Raw genomic sequence first — 27,500 nt, 5'->3', positions numbered from 1 at the left:
TGTGTTAAACTATGAGAGATTGTTCGAATGCGTTTTTGATTAGCTTGAATGACCAACCGTTCAGGAGACAGGGGCCTGTAAAGTTGACCCATATTGAATCCCCCCTCCTACAGATACGGATAAGAAACATAACGGCTTCTGTTTCAATACAAAGGTGGTTATCAGCTTGCTAAATGAACGCGAGTTTTGTTATTCAACTTCTGTGTGTGTTCCCCGAAAAGTGGAGATGTCTGCAAGGGATACATGGACAGATATGGCGAACATTTAACAACATTAAAGGCAAAAATTAAAACCATTGCCTCCAGCAGAAAGCCGGCGGGCAGTGTTGGCAAAAAGTTGCCAACAGTAGATTTACCTTCCCATTAACAAATCTGCACTCTCACTAATTCCTCGTTCATTTCTAGTGTCACAACTGCTAATTGTAGAGCTGAGACCCGATACAGGATATTTAAAATGGGCTTGCCGTGTGGATTTAGACGAGTGTCCGTACATGTGGGTCTGTGGAAAATATCGAATGATGAATGCTGATGGAGAGTAAGGATAATGAAGCCTGGATGAGGATGAAATGAGTTTGTAACGCATACTGTCGAGTTTATTAGGAGATCTCTGGGCCTCGGGAGAAGTGTTTTTATTAATGAAATTAATTCTCTGGTGGAGTCCCAAGCCTCCTCTCATGACGTCTTTTTGGACGAGTCTCAGCTGTCAGCCCGCTTGCAGTGCGTTGGCAGTTTTCAGTCCTTTATCGTCAACCTGACAAGAAAATAGCTGGCTTCTCCTCCAAGGAGGCCATTTTAACACCGAATAGCAAATGGATGACTATTCAAGGTTTTTTTTTTTTTTCCCTTTATTTTTTTTTTCCCTTTTTTCCTTTTCTTTTGCTCCTTGAAGTGCGTTCAGAAGAATGCTTGTGTGTGGTATTTCCCATTGGACGGAGAACAGAGGGGGGAAGAGCCCGCATGCGAGTCCCATTTCTGCAGCGGGGTGCCTGTAATGAGAACCAGGCCCTCCCTGCTGCCTGGAGTCAGACACACAGCCGTGTGTGTGTGTGTGTGCGTGTGCGTGTGCGTGTGCGTGTGCGTGTGCGTGTGCGTGTGCGCGCGCGCGTGCGCGTGCGCGTGCGCGTGTGCGTGTTACTGAGCACTGCTTCACTAATGACATGTACAGTCCTGTGCCGAAAAACTGTAAATCCACCATGCTTTCAAACATGAAATTTTAAAATGTCCTGTAAAGACTGTGGAAAAACTAAATCAAATGAATATTTGTTGTGACTGACTTTCACCTTTTAATAATAATAATAATGACAACATAAAATGTATTATTATTATTTTTCCAAAGCTCAGCTCATTGATGCATTTTAAAATGCATCAGTTCTTTTAGGGCCACTGTTTTATCAGAAAACCAGCTGGTCGCTGTTCCAAACATATTGGAGAACTTTCCACAGTTCTTCTGTAGACTTTGGCTGTCTTGCTTGCTTCTGCCTCTCTAGGTAAGCCCAGACAGCCTCAAGTTTTTATCTGAGCGGTTGGTTCCTAACTGTTAAACTTAATTTAACAATACACAAACGTTTCTGCAGCATGGCATTTTTTTTTCTCCATGTTTTTGACTGACATGCTAATACAGAAAACAAAAGAATAAGCGTCTAGGACCCACTAATGGAGGGTGCCTAAGACTTCTGCACAGTGCTGTATGTCAGCTCTGAGGCCTCGTAAGGGGTGGCCAGTATCCTCCTCTGAGGGAATTTCATGTCTGAGTTTGTGGGCAAAAACGGGATGTGCGTTCTCACGGATGTATTGGGAGGTTTTCCAAACTGATTGTAATATTGTCTCTGGGTTTACGTACTGGAGGGGTCCCTTTCTGTGAGCAAATGAGAATCGGGCTCCATCCTGTCCTGGCTGTCCTGTGAACGTTTGTTTTTGAGGGGAGGGAGGTCACAAAATGGAGATGGAATTCCCATCCTTCCAGAGGTTTTTATGAACAAAAGGACGGCCACACTTTGCAATAAGGGTACATATTGTATGTAGTTGTCAGCAATAAGGGTACAAATGTGGTTGTTGGCATAATTAATTGATGCTGGCCCACAAATAAATTCAGTGTGTTATTGGCTTTTTATTAGTTAATGTATTTAACGAGTCACTAATGTATTAGTTCAATGAATGTTGACATACCATTGGATGAACTTACATTAATTGTTTATTTTTTCATTCTGATATGAATTGGCATTAACTAATTAGTAGGTAACATGAATTAATGATGTCCAAATGCATGAACAGAGCTGTAAAGATCAACTTTGCAGTCGTTTGTTAACGACTACATTAGTTGATGCCAATTCACGTGACCTCATTGTAAAGCGCTACCCAAAAGGCTTTAAACCGGTCTTCCGAATTTCCTCTCTTCCGAGTATCGAAAACTCCCGGAGAGCTAAAATCCCTTAAATTCCTGGGAAATTGTTCAATTAATTAAGATGATGGCGACTGAATTGCTGGCAGCTGGTGAGTTAGTGGTTTGTTTTTCCTTCGGGCCTGGGTCAGGAGAGCCAGGCAGCGATGCCTCCATGTCTGCCTGGCTGTTTAAATAAGAGCTAAGTGGCATTTGATACCCCGACTCTTTTTTTTTTTTTTTCTTACCCCCGTCCAGAAACGAGGGAGGGAGAGGGAGGGAGGGAGAGAACTGGAATGCGCCGAAAGAGAACATTTTCCCAAAATGTAGGAATGCGTCTTTTTTCGAAGGCTCTATTGTTTTTGCCATCTTATTAATTGTTTACAGAAGGGGTCTGACGGCAGGGGGAAAATATGCGGCGTTTCGATTGGCTGGCGTGAAGCGAATGCTCCCTGGCGTTTTTGGTCGCAGTGTGTGCTGCGAGCTGTTCTCCGGGGCCGCTCCTGCCCCCTTGGCCCGCTTCTCCTCCTCGTTCCAGGAACTCGTTCCGTGCCTGAGCCCTGTCGCTCGTAAACCCGTCTGCGTTCGGTCCGCACGTACTCAAGAATACTTCCAAACACGCGTGTCGTTCGTCTTAGCCCTGCCCGAGACGTTCAGTTCGCTCTGTCCAAACGCGGTTTGGTTACGAGGGAATATGATGTCCTGCCCCGTGACGGCCAAGAATGTTTTTGTTGCGGGGCACTTAAACCGGAACACACACGCCTGTTGTTTTTGTAACGTGTACAACTACATTGTGATTTGAAGACTTGTGATTTTCAGTCGAGAGTTAAAATTGTGTCAACCCACAGCAGTGGGCTTTTGTAGATGTTTAAGTTGCTCCTGAAATGAGTGGCTGTTTCCGAGATTGTGGGAAAGCAAATTGTGTATTTGAGTTTTTGCTTGACTGACAGACAGGCCTTGGACTCTAAAGCAATTGTGTTTAATAACTTTATTTGCGAAATAAATTGGTTAAGCAAATTTAAGGTCCTTTCACTGGAAACACAGTGCTACTGTTGTTTGTCTGCTGTTGGCCTCAACTTAAAGATGGATAGATAGTCTCACTGATGTGTTCTTTGAAAAGACGCTCATTCAATTTTTCAGCAAATGAAGGAAAACTGAATGGGCTGTATTCAAGTTGGTCTTAAACTAGTCACAATTTACAACAAGGTTACACAAATTTCCATTAATTCACGTAGATGTTGACATGAATGAATGATGTACAAATACATTAGGAAAGCTGTACGGATTCACTTAACTTAAATACTCGTATATTCCTGAGTCTCTCCCTCCTGAAATGATCCATATGGCTATTTCATTGGTTACTTGTATGTGCAAAGTGAAATCACCCAGTTTGCAAACAATGAGGAATGTTTTTTTTGTTTTGTTTTTAAACTAGCCAGCGGTTTCATATTAGAATGGATTTGTGGTGCGGTTTTGCTTCCGTTATTAGTGACGTGTGCTTTCGGGTAATGGAGGCACTGATGTGGTAAGTGCAGTGAATCTGCTTTATTTCACCGCGGGAGGTCCGTTGCTTTGCTCCAGAATGGCTGTTGTGATGGCGAAAGGCTTGGGGCAGTTCTGCAGGGAACACTGCAGTCTGCCTGTGACTCAGGGCCTCATAGGCCGGCAGGCCTGGTTGAAATACGTAATTGTTTCACCGAAAGGTAAAAAAAAAAAAGTTTTCTGCGCTTGACGGAGCGTGTCGGGTGAAACTCTTTCGGATCAGTTGAGCGCAGAAAAGTATTTCAATCCAAAGCGATGACGTATTTGACCCAGGTCTGTAAGCCAGGTGTTCAGAGCAGGTCGTTTAACCCGAATAAAACCAGTTTTTCCAGCGCGTCTGTCCCTCAGTCCTCTGGTTACTCGGGACGCTAAACCCAGACGTGACGGTCGTCTCTGGGATGAAATTTTGGGGAGCCGAATTAAAGAAGCATTGAGTTGATTTGTGAAGCGATAGGATATGGGAGGGGGTTGGGGGGTTGGGGGTTAGCGTGCCCCCCCCCCTCAGCCCCTGCCGTCGCCCCGCTCTGTGAGGGATTTCTGTTTGGCCGCCGGGCCCCGGCACAAAGCCCACACTGTGTGCTCCCGTGTTTACGAGCCGACGGCTACACTCTGCAATTTAGGAGGCGTGCGACTAAGGAAATTGCCGGCTTCTGCTACGACATGCTTTCACTGAGGACACGCCATTCATCAGGCCCCGGTAATTGCCGGTTCTTAATGGCTTGTTAGTAATTACCTTATAGACAAAATAACAGCGCGATGGTGCGGGTTTCTGTGAAACTCCGTGTAGTGTAGGGTGACGGCTTCTGCAGGTTGCGCCGACCTTGGTGTTGACACCTGAAAAGGCCGTTTTCTCACCCGGGAGTTGTGAGTTTGTAACCGGGTATCGTGTCTGCGGGCTTTCTCTCTTAAATCCGGCCGTCAACATCTGCTCTCCCCTCTCTTTTAGAGAGATGTGAAGCATTCCCTGTGTGGAAAAAAATAGTATACTCAGCGTACTTGATAGGCACTTTAATTATACTTAAGGTATTCTTAAGTATGAAATGGTGTACTTCAGGTATGCTTCAGTGGACGATGTTTTCACATGGGTTGTCATGGATACGCGGGCCTCCTGGGGGCGGGAGCGTCGGCTGTTTGTTTACGGATTCTGCACTTGCTTTCCAGGGCGAATAACAGGATCCCGACGATCTCGCAGGAGCAGCTGTTGGCCTTCCACTCTCTGGAGACGCTGGACCTCAGCAACAACAACATCGGAGAGCTGAAGGCCTCCTCCTTCCCTGTGCTCCCTTTGAGAAACCTGTGAGTTTGTGTCTGTGTTCCCTTTAAAAAACCTGTGAGTTTGTGTCTGTGGTCCCTTTACAAAACCTGTGAGTTTGTGTCTGTGTTCCCTTTAAAAGACCTGTGTGTTTGTGTCTGTGTTCCCTTTAAAAGACTTGTGAGTTTGTGTCTGTGTTCCGTTTAAAAGACCTGTGAGTTTGTGTCTGTGTTCCCTTTAAAAGACCTGTGAGTTTGCAGTCTCAACCTCAGTCCCCACTATATCACACCAGCATTGAAATCCTTCAAAAGAAAAACCAGGGTTATTTTTTTATTTATTTGTTGTGTCTGCTGTCGTATCAACTGTTGGACGGCAATAAATCCACAAACCGCCGAAAGAATGAACAATGTAAACATTGGAGAAAAACCAAGGCAAACCAAATGCCTTTTTTCCCGTTCCAACTTCCGTTGGAACAGTTACGAAATGGGAGGGCGGTGGTTCCCAGGTAGTTCTCCTTTCCATATTTGCTAAAAGGTCAGACCGCTCAGCGCGGTGGAACGGCACTAACGGGACCGCAGCGCTAACGCTAACGCTAACCCCGCTCCCCCCGCGTCCCTGCCGTCAGGTTCCTGAGCAGTAACCGGATCTCGGCGCTGGAGTCGGGCTGCTTCCAGAACCTGTCCGGCACGCTGGAGGTGCTGAGGCTGAGCCGGAACCGGCTCTCCTCCGTCCCGCCCAAGATCTTCCAGCTGCCCAACCTCCTGCACCTGTGAGTGGAACCTAAATAATCACGTGCACCCTTCGTGACGATGCGTTCATGACGTTAAATATGTGCGAGCGGATGTCGAACTGCACAGCAGTCGGTGCTTTACTGATGTGTGTGACGGACACTAGCCAAAGCAGAGTGTTTCTTTTTTTTTTTTTTCTACGATTTTGACTTTATAATGAAGTCACAAATGAAATCATTAATTGGGAAGAGCAATGTCGGCTTACTTGCCATTGATCTAAAATGGCTGCTTATGGAACTGGGCTCCAAGAACAGGGTGTTTTGAACAGTTCTGTTTTAGCTGTTCCCCTGCGATGGACTGGCGTCCTGTCCAGGGTGCCTTCCTGCCTTTAGCCCCAATGTATGCTGGGATAGGCTCCAGCCCCCCTGCGACCCTGTTCAGGATAAGCAGGTTAAGATCATGGATGGATGGATGTTTTAGGCGTAAATTAGGTGCTGCAGAACATGCTTAAGCACCCAGGCCCGAGGCAGCATGAGTCGGGTTGACGGGTTGTTGACGCGGGGCGCTAACGTGGGGGCGCTAACGTGGGGGCGCTAACGTGGGGGCGCTAACGTGGGGGCGCTAACGCGGGTGTGACTCCCGCTCGGCAGGGAGCTGAACAGGAACCGCGTGAGGAGGATCGACGGCCTGACCTTCCACGGGCTGCACTCCCTGCGCTCCCTGAAGATGCAGAGGAACGGGCTCAGCCGACTCATGGATGGAGCCTTCTGGGGCCTCAGCAACATGGAGCTCCTGTAAGAACCTCACACACACACACTCACACTCTCTCACACACACACACACACACACACACACACACACACACACACACACACACACTCACACTCACACTCACACTCACACTCACACCAGAACATCACACACACACACACACACACACACACACACACAAACTCACACAGACACACACTCACACACCAGATGTGTGTTGATGTTAAATGGTGTCGCCCGCAGGCAGCTGGAGTACAACAACCTGACGGAGGTGAGCAAGGGCTGGCTCTACGGCCTGCTGACCCTGCAGTGGCTCCACCTGGGACACAACGCCATCAGCCGCATCCGCCCCGACGCCTGGGAGTTCTGCCCCAAGCTCGCCGAGCTGTGAGTGCCCCCCGTCCCCTCCAAAACACCGCCGTCCCGTTACACCACGCTCCTGCCCACGCAAACGCTGGCCTGCTCCTGCCACATACACGGCCTACTGGAGGTTGGTGGGGCTGCCTGTAAAGAAGACAGCCACTAGTCACAGCAGAGTTTCGCATATTTTTTATTTTATTTTTGTTTAAATTGTTCATTAGTTGGGGCAATGCCTCTTATGCAATTCCCCCTGTCGTGATAAATTGTGTTCCTTTATTGCCAACCTTCCCCCCCCCCCCCCCCGCATATGCTAATTTGTAGAAATCATGTTGATGAGAGTAGGCCTTAACCGCTTCCCTGGTCTGTTCTGGTGCTCTCCAGAGGCTAACTGCTTCCCTGGTTTGTTCTGGTGCTCTCCAGAGGCTAACTGCTTCCCTGGTTTGTTCTGGTGCTCTCCAGAGGCTAACCGCTCTCTGGTCTGTTCTGCAGGGACCTGGGCTCTAACCAGCTGGTGCGGCTGGAGGAGTCCAGCTTCGTGGGCCTCAGCCTGCTTCACCAGCTGCACATCGGCAACAACCGGATCAGCTTCATCGCCGACGGAGCCTTCCGGGGCCTTGCCCACCTGCACACCCTGTGAGTCTCCTGTCCTCCGCCGAGCCTCGTCTGGTGTGTCAGAACCGATGGGACACTCTCAGAACCTTCCGGGCCTCTTGGCCGGCTTGGTTGTCCCAGGCGAGGTCAATCGAGCACAGAAAAAGTATTTGAATCGAGAACATTTACGTAGTTTGACCCAGGTCTCGTAAGAACAGAAGGATGGAAGTACTGAAATGGTTTGTCATTCTCGCTGTTTGTTTTGTTCGGTGGCGCGGGACGTATTCTGCCTTGTACACTACCGCAAAAGGGCCGTGGTCTTTGTGCGTACACAATGTGCTTGTTCAGATTTGACCTCGACAACCTGGCGGGGAGTGAAACCAGCGCTCCTCCCAAGACGTGAAAACATTGGCCCTGGAGTTAAACGGAGCCAAATGTGAACTGCGCGTGAGGGGTCAGCGAAGGGCGGGGGTGTAGGTCGAGTTCGAGTGAGGGGGGTTTGGGGGGGTGGTGGTGGTGGTGGTGGTGGTTCTCCTCCGCCTCAGGTCAGCCATTTGTAAGCAGTCGGGCTGGAGAAAGAGGAAACGTCCTGTTCAAAATTGGGGGAGGGGGAACAATCTGCTGAACCGCCCCTGTCAAATCGCATTGGTTATCAAGTTTTATTTATTTATTTATCTTTTCTAGATTTCTATTCATTCCTTGGCGAAGGTTCAGGTGCTTTGTCTGTCATTACTCAATATGTTGATTTATTACTCAGTATTTTCATGTGTATGTATACGTATGTATGTGTATATATAAAATAATAATAAACTTTATTTATTAAGCACTTTTCATGCATTGGAAGCGGCTCAGAGTGCTTTGACAATAAGAACAGAAAAATAAAAAATGCAGGACACAGTAGACCGATTACAGGGCACAAATAATAAAATAAATGATAAAGCGTACATTTAGTTTTGTTTCTTTTTGCGAGTAAGCCCTGCATTCGTGTGGGACCTGTGAATGCGGCTTTGAATGTTTCACGGGCTGCACTCAGGGCCTCAGGGGATCTGACTGGGGCCCCGTAAACCAGAGAATGTTAAACCGTTCTTGACTTTTGTGCGTTTTGTGTTTGCTCAAAACCCTACAGCAGCGGCCCCTGAACTCGTTGCCACGGAGGGGCCGATTTAATGCGGCCGTAATCGATTCCAGCGACTCGCTCAATTTTTGTGCATTTAACTGCATTAATGCACGGAATGTGAGCGACGGTTGTTTAGACGACACGCGTTCACGTTTCACTTGTTTATGTCAATTGTGTGCAATCCTGGAACCCCAAATCGGCAAATAATTTTACTAATTATAGAATCAAGATCTGAGGCTGGAATAAAAAGCAGCGTACACGCGCCCCCCCCCCCCCCATGGCCGCTGCTCTATGTGGGTTTATGATCAATGTTATTTTTTTTTTTTCTCCTTCAGGGATTTAAAAAATAATGAAATCTCCTGGACCGTTGAAGATATGAACGGGCCGTTTTCTGCACTCGACGAACTGAGGAAGCTGTGAGTTTTTGGCATCTTTGTTTTCTTGAGGCCTTTAACGTCTTTGTGAGTGATCGCTTTGATTCTGTTTCAGTTGTGAAGTGCTTCTTACAAATGGCACAATGCCTTAACCCAAAAGCACGCTTAGTCCTTACTTCCTCATTATTTTGGCTTTAACAGTAAGGAGAGGTATCTTCTAATCTACCTGGAATTTCACTGGTAGCCCATCTAGGGGCCAAGTTGTGGCTTTTCAATGGTGGATTGACGACTGTATTAAACTTCTTGGGATCAATCTGAACAAAGGACTTGAAGCAAACGATCAGTTTTCTAGGAAGTTGTCCTCAAAATAAATCCCTCTAATCATTGCTCATAAACTGGAGCACAGCGATCACCAAATGCATGACTTCTAATATTATCATAGAAAGTGGTAATATGTTAAAAGAAAGGATTGTTGTTTCTGTTTGGTAAATGTGTGTTACACCTTTCAGGTTCCTTCAGGGCAATCGGATCCGTTCGGTCACCAAGAAGTCTTTTTCTGGCCTGGAGACACTCGAGCACCTGTGAGTAGACTCTGGCCTCTTTGCAGATCGTCTAAACAGAGTAAATGTCATGTGCAAAACGATATTACGATTTTGATTGATTAAATCTGACTTTACTGGGCATTATGGAGTTTATGTCCAAGCGTTGACTTCGAACTGGGCCCTGACAGGATATGACGCAAGATTACCAAGGCGATTTCACTGGTTCAAACAAAGAGCAATACAGATGTTTAGCATCGCAGGTAGCTTCGATGTTATCCGACATTCAAAGCGGACAAAGAAATAGAAATAAGCTGAACTTGTAAAATATTACATTGTAAAACATGCAGTTGAAGTATACAGTGCCCTGACCAAAACTTCTCTCCATAGAGATCTGAACAACAATGCTATCATGTCAATCCAAGCGAATGCCTTTTCTCAAATTAAACAGCTCCAGGAACTGTGAGTATACATTTAAATTAATAATCTCTATTGCTGTACTTTGCATTATCTCTGTAGAGCTGTACTTGTCTGTCTGTTGTCCACCGTCTCTGTATAGTTGCACTTGCCTCTGTCGTACACTATCTCTGGATAGCTGCACTTGCCTGTCGTACACTATCTCTGTATAGTTGCACTTGCCTGCCTGTCCTACACAATCTCTGTATAGTTGCACTTGCCTCTGTTGCCCGCGGTAACCCGCGGCCCGCTCTGTGCCCCCGCCAGGCGCTTGAACACGTCCAGCCTGCTGTGCGACTGCCAGCTGAAGTGGTTGCCTCCGTGGGTGGCGGAGCGCGGATTCTCCCCCTTCATCAACGCCAGCTGCGCCCATCCGCTGACGCTGAAGGGGAGGAGCCTGTTCGCCGTGAGCCAGGAGGACTTTGTGTGCGGTGAGCAGCGCCCCCCTCCTGCCCCCCCCGCCCCCAGACCCGGCTGTGAGCCTGCGCCGGCTCAGTCATACAGTCATGTGTTCACTGCAACAAAAAAGAGCCTTTTAATGACACTTAAGATAGTTTTCCCTTTATAAGTATAAGTTCCCTTAAGATAGTTTTTGATTCTCAAGTCCAGAGTATTAGCTTGTTTTAAGTTAGTGTTTGCGTGACAGTATTCTTATTACATTGGCCAATCTTCCAATGAGTCAAACCTCATTGGCTATAGTCTTACCTCATTCGCTATAGTGTTGTCTTATTCAGCAAGATGGTAAAATAAATTAAATTTAAAATCCCAAAAAGTATTAAAATACTTGTTGATTTACCCTTGAGCAAATGACCTGATTCGAATTTCTTTTGTAATTATAAAGCTATATGATGTAGGGAAGCAATGTAAAGGTGCTAGTCGTTCTGGATAATGGCCAGTTTATAGTCACTACTGTGACTGATGATGTGCAGTGGATGTTGGGGAAACATTTTGGTTTATACTCTGGGCAACTGGAGTTTATTTAAACTTCTGGCATCGACCGCCATCTACGTTGGACGTCAATCAGACGTTCATTAATGTTCTGCGATTTCAGGCGAGCGACACTGTAAACTGGCCTTGAGCAAGGTGGCTAACATGCAGAATCTCCGCCTTTTCGTTTGGCTAACCTGTTAAACCTCCCCTTTTTGTTGGGCCGAACAGACGACTTCCCAAGCGACACTGTAAACTGGCCTTAAGCAAGGTGGCTAACGTGCTAAACCTCACCCTTTTCGTTTGGCTAACGTGCTAAACCTCCCCCCCCTTCTCGTTTGGGCTGGGCAGACGACTTCCCAAGCAACACTGTAAACTGGCCTTAAGCAAGGTGGCTAACCTGCTAAACCTCACCCTTTTCGTTTGGCTAACGTGCTAAACCCCCCCCCTTCTGGTTTGGGCTGGGCAGACAACTTCCCAAGCAACATTGTAAACTGGCCTTAAGCAAGGTGGCTAACGTGCTAAACCTCACCCTTTTCGTTTGGCTAACGTGCTAAACCTCCCCCCCTTCTCGTTTGGGCTGGGCAGACGACTTCCCAAGCAACACTGTAAACTGGCCTTAAGCAAGGTTGGCTAACGTGCTAAACCTCACCCTTTTCGTTTGGCTAACGTGCTAATCCTCCCCCCCCCCTTCTCGTTTGGGCCGGGCAGACGACTTCCCAAGCAACACTGTAAACTGGCCTTAAGCAAGGTGGCTAACGTGCTAAACCTCACCCTTTTCGTTTGGCTAACGTGCTAATCCTTCTCGTTTGGGCCGGGCAGACGACTTCCCGAAGCCGCGGATCACGGTGCAGCCGGAGACGCAGGCGGCGCTGCGGGGCTCCAACGTGACGCTGGTCTGCTCGGCGGCCAGCTCCAGCGACTCGCCCATGACGTTCGCCTGGAAGAAGGACAACGAGGCGCTGGGCGCCGGCGCGGGCGAGGTGCTGAACCAGGCGCACATGCGCGCCCTGCCCGGCCACGTCACCGAGTACACCACCACCCTGCGGCTGCCGCACGTCGACTTCGCCAGCGAGGGCCGCTACCAGTGCGTCATCTCAAACCACTTCGGCTCGTCCTACTCCGCCAAGGCCAAGCTCACCGTCAACAGTAAGCGCCCCCTATTCGCCCCCCTCCCGTTCCCGTTCACGCTCTAGACCAGAGGTCACCAACCCTGGTCCTGGAGAGCTACTGGGTCTGCTGGTTTTCGCTGTTACTCTGCACTTAATTGATCAATTAGAGCAGATGATTACACAGCTAACTCACCTCACCTGGTTACCTGGTACTCAGCAGGGTGCTGATTTTAAGGTGAAAACAAAAACCAGCAGACCCAGTAGCTCTCCAGGACCAGGGTTGGTGACCTCTGCTCTAGACTCTAGAGGTTTCGCTCCGTACTTTCCTCTTGGGTCCTCATCGCACTTGTCCCCCCGTGTTTGATTTGCACTTCGTTGTACGTCGCTCTGGATAAGATCGTCCGCTAAAGGCCTGTAATGTAATCTAATGTAATGTAACTGTGGCAGCAACCTCTAGAATACAGGCCTGGAACTGGTGTTTAAACTTGATGTGCGTTTTACAAGCAACCCATGAACATTAGAATTATGGACAAATGCTGATCGAAACTACTAGTTCACTTGTTATTGTCAAGGCACAAGAAATTCCATGGGTGAAGAAAAAGCTTGATCTCTTCTGAGAAGACCATACAGACATTGACTATGGTTAGGTTAAAATGTGTTTGCAGGGCCAGCTGTCTGAGTAGTACGCCAATGCTAATTTCTGAAGAGATAAAGAGTTGAGTAGCCTGTTGACCCGGCAGTCAGTGAAGTTCTCCAGCTCCCTCTTCTGTAAGCCAGTCGAGGCTCACGATGCAGACGGCTTGCCCGCGTGACCTCTGGGGCGACATGGCTCAGGCAGTAAGAGCAGTCGTCTGGCAGTCGGAGGGTTGCCGGTTCGATCCCCCGCCTGGGCTGTGTGGAAGTGTCCCTGAGCAAGACGCCTAACCCCCAAATGCTCCTGACGAGCTGGTTGGCACCTTGCATGGCAGCCAATCGCCGTTGGTGTGCGAGTGTGTGTGTGAATGGGTGAATGGAGAAGCATCAATTGTACAGCGCTTTGGATAAAGGCGCTATATAAATGCCAACCATTTACCATTTACCTCTCGAGCACGTTCCAGCAGGAGCATGCTCAACCGAACCTTCGCTAACAAGTTTTTGTGCCGTTTGTTGTTTTTGTTTGCCCCCCCCCCTCCCCAGTGCTCCCGTCCTTCACCAAGATGCCGATGGACCTGACGGTGCGGGCGGGGGCCACGGCGCGGCTGGATGTGCGCGGCGGGGGGCCACCCGTCCCCGCAGATCGCCTGGCAGAAGGACGGCGGCACGGACTTCCCCGCCGCGCGGGAGCGCCGCATGCACGTGATGCCGGAGGACGACGTGTTCTTCATCGTGGACGTGCAGACGGAGGACGTGGGCGTCTACAGCTGCACGGCCCAGAACGGCGCCGGGGCCATCTCCGCCAACGCCACGCTCACCGTGCTGGGTACTGCCCGCTCGCCCTCGCTGGCCGCCCCCGGTTACGCCACGCTTTTCCTCAGGGCGGGTCCCCGTGCGAGCGTGTTTTCAGGACACCGGGTTGTCCCTACACGTTGACGTGGGTTGCTGTGAAAAGTGTGGCGTACGGAGGAATTGGTGTCGGTTGCTGTGTTGAATCTTGTAGGTGTGAACTGGTGCGAGTTGCTTTGTAAAGTGTATTGTAGGTGTGAATGGATGTGGCTTGCTCTGTAGAGTGTGTTGTAGGTATGAATGGATGTGGATGGCTGTATAGAGGGTGTCATGGATATGAATGGATGTGGCTTGCTCTGTAGAGTGTGTTATAGATATGAATGGATGTGGCTTGCTCTGTAGAGTGTGTTATAGATATGAATGGATGTGGCTTGCTCTGTAGAGTGTGTTATAGATATGAACGGATGTGGCTTGCTCTGTAGAGTGTGTTATAGATATGAACGGATGTGGCTTGCTCTGTAGAGTGTGTTATAGATATGAACGGATGTGGCTTGCTCTGTAGAGTGTGTTATAGATATGAACGGATGTGGCTTGCTCTGTAGAGTGTGTTATAGATATGAATGGATGTGGCTTGCTCTGTAGAGTGTGTTATAGATATGAATGGATGTGGCTTGCTCTGTAGAGTGTGTTATAGATATGAATGGATGTGGCTTGCTCTGTAGAGTGTGTTATAGATATGAATGGATGTGGCTTGCTCTGTAGAGTGTGTTATAGATATGAATGGATGTGGCTTGCTCTGTAGAGTGTGTTATAGATATGAATGGATGTGGCTTGCTCTGTAGAGTGTGTTATAGATATGAACGGATGTGGCTTGCTGTGTAGAGTGCGTTGTCTGGCGGCAGCCGAAGGCTAATCGCACTCCATTTCCCAGAAACCCCCTCGTTCCTGCGGCCGCTGACGGACCGCACGGTGGCGCGAGGCGAGACGGCGGTGCTGCAGTGCATCGCGGGCGGGAGCCCGGCGCCCCGGCTCAACTGGACCAAGGACGACAGCCCGCTGGCCGCCACCGAGCGCCACTTCTTCGCCGCCGCCAACCAGCTGCTGATCATCGTGGAGGCGTCCGAGGGCGACGCGGGCCGCTACACCTGCGAGATGTCCAACCCGCTGGGCACGGCGCGCGGAGACGTGCGCCTGGCCGTGCTGCCGGGCCCCAACTGCGAGCCGGGCCAGGCCGGGGGCCCCGCGCCGGGGGCCGGGGCCGGGGCGGGGCCGGAGGGCGACGGTTGGACCACGGTGGGCATCGTGGTGATCGCCGTGGTGTGCTGCGTGGTGGGCACCTCGCTGGTGTGGGTGGTCATCATCTACCACACGCGGCGCCGCAACGAGGACTGCAGCGTCACCAACACGGGTAGGCCCGCCCGCTCGATCCTCGGACGCCGACGCTTTCTCCACCCCGCGAACGTCTTAAACGGTTTAACCGGAGGCGGAGGAATCGGCCGCGTCGTAACGGCACCCGTCCTGAGCACGGTCGTGCTCTTTGATGGCTGATGTCGGGAGAGAATGTTCCGGAAAAAAAAAGCTAGTGGCCCCAGATACAAGTGCGAAAGCGTTTCCCAACAAATTAATGCAAATGCAACTCTCTTGCTTCTATTGCTGCACGTTCCCTCCTGCTTTCAGCGGTCAGGTCTCTTTAACGCGTGTGCTTACGTCGTGACGTGGTGGAACGTGGCTGTTTGGGGTTTCTCACCGTTCGCTGGCTGTTTCTCCCCCCCTCCCCCAGACGAGACGAACCTGCCCCCGGACATCCCCAGCTACCTGTCGTCTCAGGGCACGCTGGCCGACCGCCAGGACGCCTACGTCCCCTCAGAGAGCGGCAGCGGCAGCCACCAGTTCATGTCCTCGTCCCTCAGCGGATTCTACCTGCAGCAGAAGGACCTGGGAGGTGAGGAGGCCTCCTCGCTGAAAACACACTCTCACACTCTCGCACGCACACGCACACACTCTCACACACTCTCACACACTCTCACACACTCTCACACACTCTCACACACTCTCACACACTCTCACACACTCTCTCACACTCTCTCACACTCTCTCACACTCTCTCTCACTCTCACACACTCTCACACACACTCTCACACACACTCACACTCTCTCACACACACTCACACACACTCACACACTCACACACTCACACACTCACACACTCACACACTCTCACTCACACTCACTCACACTCACTCACACTCACACACACTCTCACTCACACTCACTCACACTCACACTCACACTCACACACTCTCACTCACACTCTCACTCACACTCTCACTCACACTCTCTCACACACACACTCACACACACACTCACACACACTCACGCACTCTCTCACACACTCTCTCACACTCTCTCACACACTCTCTCACACTCTCTCACACTCTCTCTCACACGCTCTCTCACACGCTCTCTCACACGCACTCTCACACGCACACGCACACGCGCACACACACACACTCACTGCCTGACTGACCTTGTTGAAACTCGCATGCGTTTCCGTTAAAATGAAATGGTCGTCTTTTAATTTGAACACTGCAAGTACGACACGATGCTTCTCTTGAAGTAACTGGCAGTTTTTCCGGTCGCCAACAGGTTGCTCGGTTAACAGATAATGACATGGAAATATTTGCAAGCCGTTGAGTTTCGGATCATTTCTAATAATCGCTGTCTTCTAAGTAGCAATTTGCCCTTTGGCAGGAGTCTTTCTCCAGAGCAACTTAGACAGATGTTGGTTGTTCAGCTGGGCGTGTGACTGAAGGTTCCTGTAGGAGCCTGACCGCTGTGTCTCACTGTCGCCCGCTCTCCGCAGGGCTGTGTCAGCTGGACACCGGCAGTGAAGCCGACATGGAGGCCGCCATCGACCCGCTCCTCTGCCATTACCAAGGGCCCATCGGGTCCCTGCTGAGGAGAGGCAACCTCTACGCCCCGGAACCTTCTGAGGGCTTTCCCGGTAGGTGCCCTGACCCCGAGTCCTAACTGTACCTTCGTCCTCCCTCCTGATTTACCCCCCCCCCCCCCCCCCCCGCCCCCCTTTCCCATATCCCTATCCCTCTTGTCTAACCAAAAACTTGCACTGATGACTGTATGTTTACAATACACTTCATGTGTATTTTACTAGTGTGATGCGTTGACTTGTGGAAGAACCTATGCACTTGTAAGTTGCTTTGGATTGAAAGCATCTGCCAAATGACAGAAATATAAGCCTTTTGTCAAACAGTCCTAAAACATGAATTCTAATTCATATTTGCTGTGTACATTTTAATGCCAGTGTGGCTTGCTTCTTTTTTTTTTTGTATGGTTTGCGCCTCGGCCATTTTCACTGTGCCGTACAGGTGTGTGTTTGTTGTTGGTTTTGTGTAGGACGGCCTGTAGCATAATGGTTAAGATAAATGACACGCAAGGTCGGTGGTTCTAATCCCGGTGTAGCCACAATAAGATCCGCACAGCCGTCGGGCCCTTGAGCAAGGCCCTTAACCCTGCATTGCTCCAGGGGAGGATTGTCTCCTGCTTAGTCTAATCAACTGTACGTCGCCCTGGATAAGAGCGTCTGCCAAACGCCATTAATGTAATGTAATGTGTTTCGGTGTTCTGACCCTGGGGTGGGGGTTCCTCTCTGTTGCCCTCAGACCTGCGGGGCCCGTTCCCCCCCGCCTCCCACGGCAGCTCCAGGAGGAGGGAGCTCTGCGGGGCGGCAGGTCAGGACGCTCTCCACCCGCCGGCCCCCGTCGCCTGCTCCGGCCCCCAGGGGCCGCTGCACCTCCCGGGCCAGGACCGCGAGCGCCTCCCCTCCAGCGCCTGCATGGGTAAGGCCCGATGTGCGCACGCGATTGGTCGCTCGGCGTAGTGATGTCATCAGCATGCATGATGTCACGGAGGGATCAGAGGCCATGTGGAACGGCTCTGGGGGGGGGGGACATCACGATCTATTGGGTGTTGATAAGACAGCCAATCAGCAGCAAGGTCGTACAGCTTCCATTTGATCATGTGCTGCTTTTTTATCACTGATGTTCCGGAAGCAAGGGAAGGGAAGCAATGTGCGTGGCCTCACATTTGGTTGTTTGCTACATTAGGTGTGATTAAAATAAGACGAAAGATGGCCTCCATGCCCACTTTTTATACATTACATTATACATGTATACATATATTGATATTTGTGCAGCCCGGTTGGTCACAGTCAGGGTGAACTCCCGAAAGCCCTGGCAATCCAGCATCCATTTTGTTTCCGGTGGCGAGTTCTCACAGAACCCGTGCTCAACGTGCGTTTCTTTGGCAGGGACTTTTGGGAAGATCCCGTGGAGGCCGGCCCAGGAGCTGTGCGACCCGGTCCGGCTGCACCAGAACCCCTACGCGGCAGCGGACGCCGACTCGGACCGCGACTCCGTCCCTCAGGACCCGGGCAGCGACCCCGGCACGGGCGTCTACGAGCTGCCCGACTGCAGCCTCGGGGCGTCCGGCCGCCCGCCCGGTCGGAGGAGCACGTAGCCGGACGCGTGCCGCGGGCAAAATGGACGCCGCTTCGCGTCCTCGTTTAAAGTGACTAAAAAAGGAGAGAACTACCTCGGTTCCGGACGCTATTTTTTTCGTGGGAAGATTTGAATGTAACTGAATCGCGTCGACGGAAATGCGGACAGCCGGGGCTTGGAAGCCCGACCGTTCTGCGGAACAGGAATGCGGGGGAAATGACTTGAGTGCAAGAAGTTGACAAATCCGTACGTTTTTTTATTTTATTTTATATACAAAGTATATTATATTTTGTAAATGAAGTGTAAATAGAATCCATTATTTTTGCTTACGGTTTCCTTAAAAGACATTTTACCTTGTGTTGAAAATAGCTTTTTCAACACAAGGTTTCTATCCCGTTCCTCAGTCATAAGCTTTTGATACAAGTTAAGCACCCTTTGCACATATACGCAATAACAGGCCTTTCCGTGTGCAATAAAAAGGCCATTTCTGAACATGCCATGACTTTTGTTTTCTGGCTGCTCACTGTACCCGTATGCAAACTTTTTAGCCCCATGAAAGGACCATGTCTGTCTGTCGCGAGGTCCCACTTCCCTGCCCGAAAACGGTATTGGAATGCTGACTTCCCCCCTCCGATGGGGTCCTGCTCTCTCTCCTTTACCGGGGTCCCACCACAGGAACGGGGGGAGGGGGGGGGTCGGTCATTGGCAGTTTTAGCGCTGTTTATTTACACAGGCCCTGACAGAGGCTGCACTGTAAACCCCCACCCCTCCCAGGACCAGAGGCGTTCGTCAAACAAGCACCCGGCTCTTTTGGCCTCACTGCGCCCTCCTGCCTCTGCAGCTGATGAAAGCTTGAAGAAAAAGAGGAGCCATTTTGTTTCATGTGTTGTGTTCGTTTGGTGTAGCTAAGGGAGAGATCTGGGCTTGAGTCAGCCCCTTTTACTGGGATGCTGGATTGGTGATTTTTCCTGCCTGCGGAGGAGCTCCTGCCTGCGGAGGATGCGTCATTAGCACATGACTGTGCTGCCGGCCAATCAGGATTGGACGGTTTACAGGAAGCTCCACGGCTTCACACTCTTGGCTCTGCAGGCCTCTCGAGGCCCTTTCTCCAGGTTCCGGGTGCTCTCCAACAACTGAACCGAGACCCGCTTACCTACAGCCTGTGCGTGCCTCGACCGCTTTACATCAGAGTTCAGTCCCGATTGTGCCACGCCGCCCCGGAAACTTCCAGATGAAGGACAATGCGAGGAGTCGTTAAGTCTAAGCAGGGGCCAGGCTGGAGCTTTCCCAACCCCGTCCAGCTGCTGAACACATTTCTTTCTTTGTTTTATTCTTTTGAACAAATCGGCCTCGTTTTTCTGTTGCTGCAGTATGTGCGTTGATAAAATAAAAAGGGGTGTTTCCTCATTGCTTGTCCTGTGTGTGTCTGTGTGTGTGTGTGTGTGTGTGTGTGTGTGTCTTTGTGTGTGTGTGTGTGTGTGTCTTTGTGTGTGTGTGTGTGTGTCTTTGTGTGTGTGTGTGTGTGTCTGTGTGTGTATGTGTGTGTGTGCGCTCAAGTTCATATTGTTATGGAGTTTCACTCATTTGCTTTGCGTAAATGTTAAGTCTGGCAAACAATGTTTTCTGCTTGCATAAACCATAACCACTAATCGTGAATGTGGATATAATTTACCTTTAAAGTAAAAAAAACGTGTGGATTGGACAGGGCGGGAGTGTGGATTGGACAGGGCGGGAGTGTGGATTGGACAGGGCGGGAGCGCGGAGTGTGGATTAGGGACAGGACGGGAGTGCGGCGCGAGGCTGGCCTCCCATCGACAGGGCTCTGCGCAGACTGCTGGGCCGTCCCCCTGCTCCATCTCCGGCACCACCGAGCGAGACAGGAAGTCGGCCGTCCACCCAGACCACCGGTGACTAAGCGCAGAAAATGAGTTTAGCATGCGGGGTCCGTCGCTGCCAGATACGTCGAATTTCAGAGCTAATTTGCCGGCATTGTTGCCAGATGTGGCGTCGCTCCACAGCTGTTTGTAATATAGGACGGCTGCAGAACTGCTCGGCGCGATCACGACTCGTTTTGTAGGGCGTCCAGCAATGTCAGGAGGAGGAGGAGTGGGATGAAGGCTCATTTTGTACCCCCGGACAGTCTGAAGTTGAAGATGGGACATGAACGTGTGTGGTTGTATGCGCTGGCCGCTTGGAGGGATTCAGAGTTCCCCTCCCGCTGGTTTTAATCGTTCAAAAAAGGGGCGTTTCGAAACGCACCGTTCGTTCGACTGCGACCGTTTGGTTTGTCTGGTTTAACTGCCAGCAGACTGTTTTTGCGGGGCGCAGGCTTCATGAGAGGGAGAAGACCTTTGAGGGTCATCCTTGTTTTGTAAAAGATAATGGTTGAATTTTAGAAGGGGGATTTTCTGGAAGTTTTCACGCAGGGATTCTTTTTAAGCGTCCCCGAGGGGGAAGACGCCAGACTGGCGCTTTTACAGATCTCTCGTTTTAAATTTCGCTGAGGCCCTACAAAAACCCGAGAACGGAGGAGGCTGCTTTAGTACAAAAGTACAAAAAAAATGTCCAAGTCAAGTTCAAGTTCTCTCTCCTCATGGTTAGCATTATAATGTGTGCAGTCTCACACATCTCCAAAGCGCTCTGTAGTCTCGGGGGTGGGGTAACTGTTAACAGCAGAATCGGGCACATATTTCAGCTACAGATGGTGCATTAAATCACTGGTTGGGGCCTCCATAGCAAGTCTCTGTTCTACAAATGCTACACAATAACACTGCCCCCCCCCCCCCCCCCCCCCCCCCCCCCATACTTAAGCCAATATCTTACCAAGCCCTTAATAACTAAGTGTCGCAATCGAGAATTTTTTTTATCAAGTTTTATCAAGACCAAAAAAAGAAAACCAATTGACAAAACTGCAATAAAAGCGGTCTGTGTCTGACATTACAGACCTAAACACGTTGAGATTGAGACAGGTGAAGGCTATGGCCTCTGGTTGTTTCGTCTTGGAGCAGAACCAAACAAGGAAAGGAAAGTGTCCTTGCGTGTTCTAACCCCCGGGGGTCTTCTCCCTTGTCTCCACAATTTATTTTTTTTAGGTTAGGTTTGTATCCGTTCTTTTACAACCTGTAAAACCTTCCCGGAGCTGGGACGACGGACTTCTCTACTGTCAACACACTGGGTTCCGAGCTGTAATTATCAAATTTCAAAATCGTATTCGGTTGTTCTGTGCCTGTGTAATCTTCTTAAAATGTTTGTGTCAACATGAAACCATGTGGCTTTCGCGTCGTTAAATATTGCTGCACACTGAGTGTGGAGGGACACTGCAGGTCCTCCACCACAGAGGAAGAGCGGTTTCACACGTAAGGAATGTGCCCTTCAGGGGCGGAGCTCACCTGTCGTACAGAGGGGCGCTTGGTACGACGGGAACCCTTGGGCCTCAAGTGAAGCCCTGCGGCACTTCAATTTAGGCTTGCTGCCACATGTCTGTTTTGTAGAGTTAATTATGTGAGAACTATATGCGACCATACGGTGTGTTAGGTTACCAGCAGGTAACCTAACGATCCAGTAACAATGCAATGTTGATCGCTGGTTAAATGTTCTTCGAGATACCATGGGCAGACCCGAGACGTGTACCCATGAATTGCTTAAATATGTAACACTCCCCACCGCGTCGATCCCAGAAAGTGTCATGGTGTGTGTGAGTGCCTGTGTCCACTTATAAATGCGCTGCAATTTTTCCCAGGAAGAAAGTGGCTGATACTGATGATGGCTATCATATTTATTGCGGTTCTTCGCAGTAGCAATGGAAGTAGTGGTACTTACTATGTCGTCGGGGCACACAGAACTCGGTTTGGGCTGTGGGGGGAGGTGCTAACGGTCGCTCCTCAAACAGACGCGCACAGCGTGTACAGAAGGGAGCATGTTTCGGCATGCATTCCTGTGGAAAATCCCTCCGCAGTTTAGACTCTGCATATTGTCTATTGTTTTGCTGAGGAGTTAAATGCACTGAAGCCTTGTGTACGCACACTGCCAGTGCAAGTGAAGGTAATTGTGCTTTCCAGTGTAACTACAGTACAGATGCCTCCTTTATGCTGGCTAGCATTTAGCATCTTTTGATCGCTTTCTGGCAGAGCTTTGGTTCGGTGTGGCACGCCAAATCGGCTGGAATGATCATTTGTCTGAACTTTCCTCTTCAGCTGTTCCTCGTAATAAAACCGGTGGTGGTGATGCAAATAAGGGTTTAACTTGTATTCGTAGGTCTTGTAAATGCTGTTTTAACTGGCCCGAACTGAGACTTTACAGATAAAAGAGTTGAGATTAGGTGAGTTTATCCGCGAGACTCTGTTGTGGTGAGGAAGGAGGAAGGGGGAAGGGGGGAGGGCCTGTGCAAGTCCAGTCGTTTTAGCTCAGCGACGAAATGCAGCGTTTTTAAATACGGCAGTCAAACTCTGAATCATCATTCACGCTAAGCATCCCTCAGGCCACCCAGAAACAAATATGCACTTGAAAAAAACCCCAAAAAAATCTAAAACTCTTTACTGTAAACTAATTGATCCACAAGAAAGTCCCTCATTTAACCCCTTAGTAACAGATGGAAAAGTTTAAAATATTTTTTATAATGCAGGCCTCTGGCATTTTCCAGACTGGGTGAATAACTCTGAAAGCAGCTTAGATAATGTCTTGCCACTGGTGGGCTTTTCGGAATCAAATAAATTATTAAAAGATGGTGTTTGTGCTTTCAAAGCCCTTGCCGAATTTAGACAAACTCCGCCTGGTGGCGGGAGATGTGAAGTTCGGCCTCTGGAGATTAGATCAGCCCTGTCTAGAATTACTGTCATTATTGTAATGACTTTCCAGTGTTTTTCTTCTGGGCTTGTAATAAACGCTCTCAAACCTGTGTTCAGTGTAAGTGGACAAATCACGACAAGAGAAACCTGATTTTCCTGGAAGAGGGGTATATTTTGTTTTCTGCCCTGTTCATGCCCAGAGTAATTTCATTGGCGTCTATTTACAATGAAACCGTGCAGAACCGGTATCTGCGCTCAGAATTACTCATAAGAATGGCCTCAAACTTGGTCCTCCCTGTGCAAAACCGCACGCACAGACTTTTCTGACAGATATAGATGTGTTGAAATGTGTTCTTTAATCCAGAACCGCAAGGCATCTACTGCCTGCTAGAAAATCTTTTTTTTCTTTCTTTTTTAGTTTTTCTTTTTCTCCCAGAACAAGCCCCCTTCCTGTGAAAAATGTATGAAGATTGAACTGACCAGGAGATGTTTAGCAATGTGTTAAGCTTTGTCTTATGCATTGCTCTTCCGGACCGGAATATAATTGTAAATAAAAACATATTATTCAACAGCCCTGGACTTTGAATCTTTTTTCCAGGAACTGTCCTGTCAGTGATACTGCCTGTAGCAGGTCAGACGTCAGGCACTGAAGAACAGCTGACAGGTTAACATTCTTAACAGGGGGGTTGGAGTCAGATGATCAATACAGAGAAAAGGGTAATGGTTTCAGAGTTAATGGCGAGTTTGAAGACCTTCACTTATTTCATGAAATATGTTAAACATTTTATTTGAAATATTAGTTAGAATGCATTTTAAGCTATAGCACAGAACAAATTGACATTTCAATTTTGTAATTCTTTTGTATGTGAATTCAGTTTAATAAAAATAATTGGTCTCCTCTTCGGTTAATCAGAAACTGAAATGCACAAAACAAATGTTTTAAATTGAAACGATTTGATTGGTATCTGTATTTTAGCCAGGTCTGGCTTGTGTGTTTGTGCTTATTGGGGTCATTGGCAGTGGAGACTTTCAGTAAAGTATTCTATTGCATATGAGCAAATTTGAGCTGACCGTTGCAAATTGATTTTTTTCTGGAATTTTGGAGAATATTCCCGTCAATCTGACGTGGTGCCCCCTGCAAAAATAAAAAAGCCACATGAATCTCTTATCTAATCATCGGAGGGTACACAGCGCTCCCTCCCCAGCTCAAATTATTCAACAGGGCAGGAGGCAGGTCTCATCACCTCCCTATATATTGCTCTGTGTGCCTGAGGGCAGAGCACAGTCAACTCTTCAAGCCTATAAATGGTAAGACTTTCAGATTTCTGGGCAATTCTGAGTAGAATGGGTTCTGTTCCAGCGTAGCGGTTTGTTCAGCAAACCCAAGGCTGCTCCTTGTCCTCTCTTCCGTTTGCTCTTGGCTAGGAGCAGTGAACTGGCATTAATCCTGCCGCAATCTAATATGAGAGGAGGGAAAATGTTTTAATGCAATGGCTTAAAATGATTTATTTCTGATATATTTGGCCCATTAAATTGGTAAAATCCATTTTTCATTTCAGTGGATAAATTATGTAGTGCATTTGATTATAATAATAATTCATAGTATAATAAGATCAGGATAATAATACTGTGCTGTGAGTATTTGCCCCCTTTCTGATTTCGATTAGCATTTATATTTGTAAAAGTGCATGTCCCCTGAGTCAACATAACGGGTGAAGGTTAAAGAATGTGTCTGGAGCTGATGCGTGGCTGTTGTTCTTGGTGTGTTTCAGGGAGTCACGTGGAGGGTCCTCGCTCTCAGTCTTCTCTGCTGGGACCTCTGCTCTTCAGTCGACAAAATCACCTGCAGAGATAAAAATGGTGTTGGGGTGGACTGGCAAGTGAATGTTTTGAATTCTCGCAACAACAGAAAAAAACATTTTGCTTTTTGTCTTGTGATTTTTTTCTATGTAGGCATTGATAGTAATCCCCATTATTTAGGGGCCGACTTGCTAGCTGTTTGTATTGGAGCATTGTTTGCGTTCCTGTGTGCTGATAAGTGCTAGATGAATGTTCAATTTCTGTTGGAGAAGGGGGAGAAGGGGCGAGTAGTGGGGGGGGGGGGGGGGGATATAAATCTTTAAAATGCCGATGTTAAATGGAACTGAAAATTTTATCTCCTCTTTTTTCCCCCCCTCCTTCTCCTCTTCTCTGAATGGTCATCATCAGGTATGTCTTATACAAGGTGCCCAAACTGAACAACTACAAATTTACTGGCTTAGAGTATGTCTACATTGGTCCAGGTACGTCTGAATGGCATACCCCTATCAACGACGCTAAAAGTGCCCTAGCACACACACTGGAGCCTCTGCTTACATGGAAGTCTCCGGTGAGAACACTTTTATTATGCGCTTTCATGGTCTGTTTTTCTGAAAATAAAATCCTGACACTAAATGGTTGCCATTTATATTGTGCCTTTATCCAAAGTGCTGTACAATTGATGCTTCTCATTAACAAACACACACACACACACCAATGATGATTGGCTGCCATGCAAGGCACCAACAGCTTGTTGTTTAATATGACCCTTTTTAACATAATGGGGGTCCCCCTGGATGCCTTTGAGCCTGGGTGGAGGGGCCCTGAATCATAAAAGGCAGAAAACCCCTGGCCTTGATGAAATATAAAATTAGCTTTAAGCTATAGAGCAATTGGGGGTTGGAGGTTTTGCTTAGGGACACTGCAACACACCCAGGGCAGGATCGAACCGGCAACCCTCCAACTGTCACACGACTGCTCTTACCTCCTGTGCCAATGTTGCCCCTAACTGCTGAATAGATGGGCTGGTACAACTAACAAGAAGAACAAAGTGCAAATCTAACACACACACACACACACACACACACTAACATGCACACACTGACACACATGCGATAAGACTATGAAAATGGAACTTAGTTTTGTTATTTAAGATATTGTCTAGTCGGAATTTCACTTTAAATTGCGAATTATTTTTGAGTTCCAAATCCTTTTTTCTGCTATTGTTTCTCCTGACGTTATTACTTTGGCTCAGTTAGACCACAGTTCTTCCCAATTCTGACATTTTGGTCTGAAAAACGGCTGGACCTCTTGGCGGTGTCTGTGTGCTTTTATGCATTTAGTTTCCGCAACATGATTCGATGATTAAATGTTTGCATTTAGCTGATGTGCATAATCTACCTAATAAAGTGCTCACTGAGTGAAGCATTGTCTTTTCTCTGTGAAGAGAAAAAGGTCTGGAGTTATCGTCATTTTTCCTTCTGCATCACTTGTAGACACCAGACTTTGGATTCATTTCCTACAATGATCAGCCCGCAGGGTGTAACGCCGACAAGAGCTTTGGCCACAGTAAAGGTAGGTTGAAAAAAAGTCTGACTCTTTCAGGGAACATCCCTTTTAACAGAATTCCCATCATGTTCAATGGCAGAAGGCAGACGCTGTACGTACCCGCTTCAGAAGATGTAGTGGAGGCAGAAACACTGGGGCGTTTCAAGACCAGGCTTGATCCGGTGTTCGATTCTGTTTAGCTTTTAGCCAAACTAGGCAGTAGGTACACTTAGGGGTAGGAAAAGGTGAGCATTACTGGGCTGAATGGCCTCATGTTATGTCATGTTATGTCATGTTATGTGTGTTTTTGTGGAAATGCTGTCTCATTGTTCATGTTCTCGAGGGGTTTTTGTGGAAATGCTGTCTCATTGTTCATGTTCTCGAGGGGTTTTTGTGGAAATGCTGTCTCATTGTTCATGTTCCCTAGGGGTTGTAATGATGGATAAAACCACTGGGGTCTGGCTCCTACACAGCACCCCACATTTTCCCTATGATCGAAAGCAGAAAGTTATCTGGCCCAAATCTGGAGCAGTAAACGGTCAGACATTCATCTGTGTGACATTGCCCTACAAAACATTCAACGAGATAGGTAATCTGCCCTCGTTAGGCCTTCATATTTAGAAAGTATTTTAAGTGTTGTCAGTGACTTGAGTGGTGAATATCTTGCTTATTTCATTCTCAGGTAAACACCTCCAGCAGATCAGAGCCTTCTCATTTGACTATGACATCCCAGCTGATTTTCATACATCACTCCAGGATGTTGTAAAACGTAAATTTGCCAAACCAATGGATCCCTTTCTGGTCCAGGATTTGACATCAAGGGGTGGCCACAAGTTTAAAAGCTTTGCTAAATACAGCTCCGGGATAAAAAATGGTGAGATTTCTGTATGTTATTTAAAAATGCCTCATATTTTACTGCCTACTACCATTTCAATCCCTTATATTATTGACTACAATCAGCAATCACATTATTCAGCAATAATATTTTACACATTGTGCTGTAGTAGTACTTACAGCGGTGGAGAGATTGGATTAGGAGAGTGAGTCCTATGACTGTGCACACACAGTGAGCTCATGTCACTTGGCTTTGCTGTCATGTGTACAGTGCACAATGATATTAATTCATGAAAATGGATACTGTTGTCAGGCTGTAAAACTGACAGTGGCCAATGAGACACGACTAACTCCTTCCGCCACGGCCCTCAAACAAGAAGCCGAATGAATGTCCGAACAAAAATACCCATCGATTTCATACATTTCTTCAATGAGTTTTGTTTGTTTTTGTTT

At 48.3% G+C, this 27,500-nt stretch overlaps 2 protein-coding genes across 2 annotated transcripts in view; both read left to right on the top strand.

Moving 5' to 3' along the window:
• lrig3 (leucine-rich repeats and immunoglobulin-like domains 3) overlaps positions 1-19,491 on the top strand; it is a 26,441-nt gene extending 6,950 nt beyond the window's left edge. Inside the window, 17 exon segments of the mRNA XM_061229257.1 lie at positions 5,080-5,214; positions 5,796-5,939; positions 6,549-6,692; positions 6,913-7,056; positions 7,519-7,662; positions 9,073-9,153; positions 9,621-9,692; positions 10,041-10,112; positions 10,374-10,537; positions 11,856-12,182; positions 13,322-13,389; positions 13,391-13,604; positions 14,499-14,975; positions 15,348-15,509; positions 16,431-16,571; positions 17,248-17,424; positions 17,895-19,491. Of these exon segments, the coding sequence (XP_061085241.1) occupies positions 5,080-5,214; positions 5,796-5,939; positions 6,549-6,692; positions 6,913-7,056; positions 7,519-7,662; positions 9,073-9,153; positions 9,621-9,692; positions 10,041-10,112; positions 10,374-10,537; positions 11,856-12,182; positions 13,322-13,389; positions 13,391-13,604; positions 14,499-14,975; positions 15,348-15,509; positions 16,431-16,571; positions 17,248-17,424; positions 17,895-18,103 (2,875 nt within the window). The 3' untranslated portion in view covers positions 18,104-19,491.
• Positions 19,492-24,121: 4,630 nt separating this feature from the next.
• Positions 24,122-27,500, top strand: part of LOC133119392 (deoxyribonuclease-2-beta-like) — a 4,100-nt gene continuing 721 nt past the window's right edge. The window contains exons 1-6 of the mRNA XM_061229980.1: positions 24,122-24,176; positions 24,641-24,744; positions 25,077-25,236; positions 26,162-26,240; positions 26,641-26,802; positions 26,896-27,087. Coding sequence (XP_061085964.1) covers positions 24,174-24,176; positions 24,641-24,744; positions 25,077-25,236; positions 26,162-26,240; positions 26,641-26,802; positions 26,896-27,087 — 700 coding nt within the window. The 5' untranslated portion in view covers positions 24,122-24,173. The remainder of the gene's footprint in view (positions 24,177-24,640; positions 24,745-25,076; positions 25,237-26,161; positions 26,241-26,640; positions 26,803-26,895; positions 27,088-27,500) is intronic.

The sequence above is a fragment of the Conger conger genome, chromosome 19 (genome assembly GCF_963514075.1).
Source record: "Conger conger chromosome 19, fConCon1.1, whole genome shotgun sequence".
Lineage (NCBI taxonomy): Eukaryota > Metazoa > Chordata > Actinopteri > Anguilliformes > Congridae > Conger > Conger conger.
The sequence above is the reverse complement of the archived record's forward strand: the minus strand, read 5'-3'. Positions and strand labels throughout refer to the sequence as shown.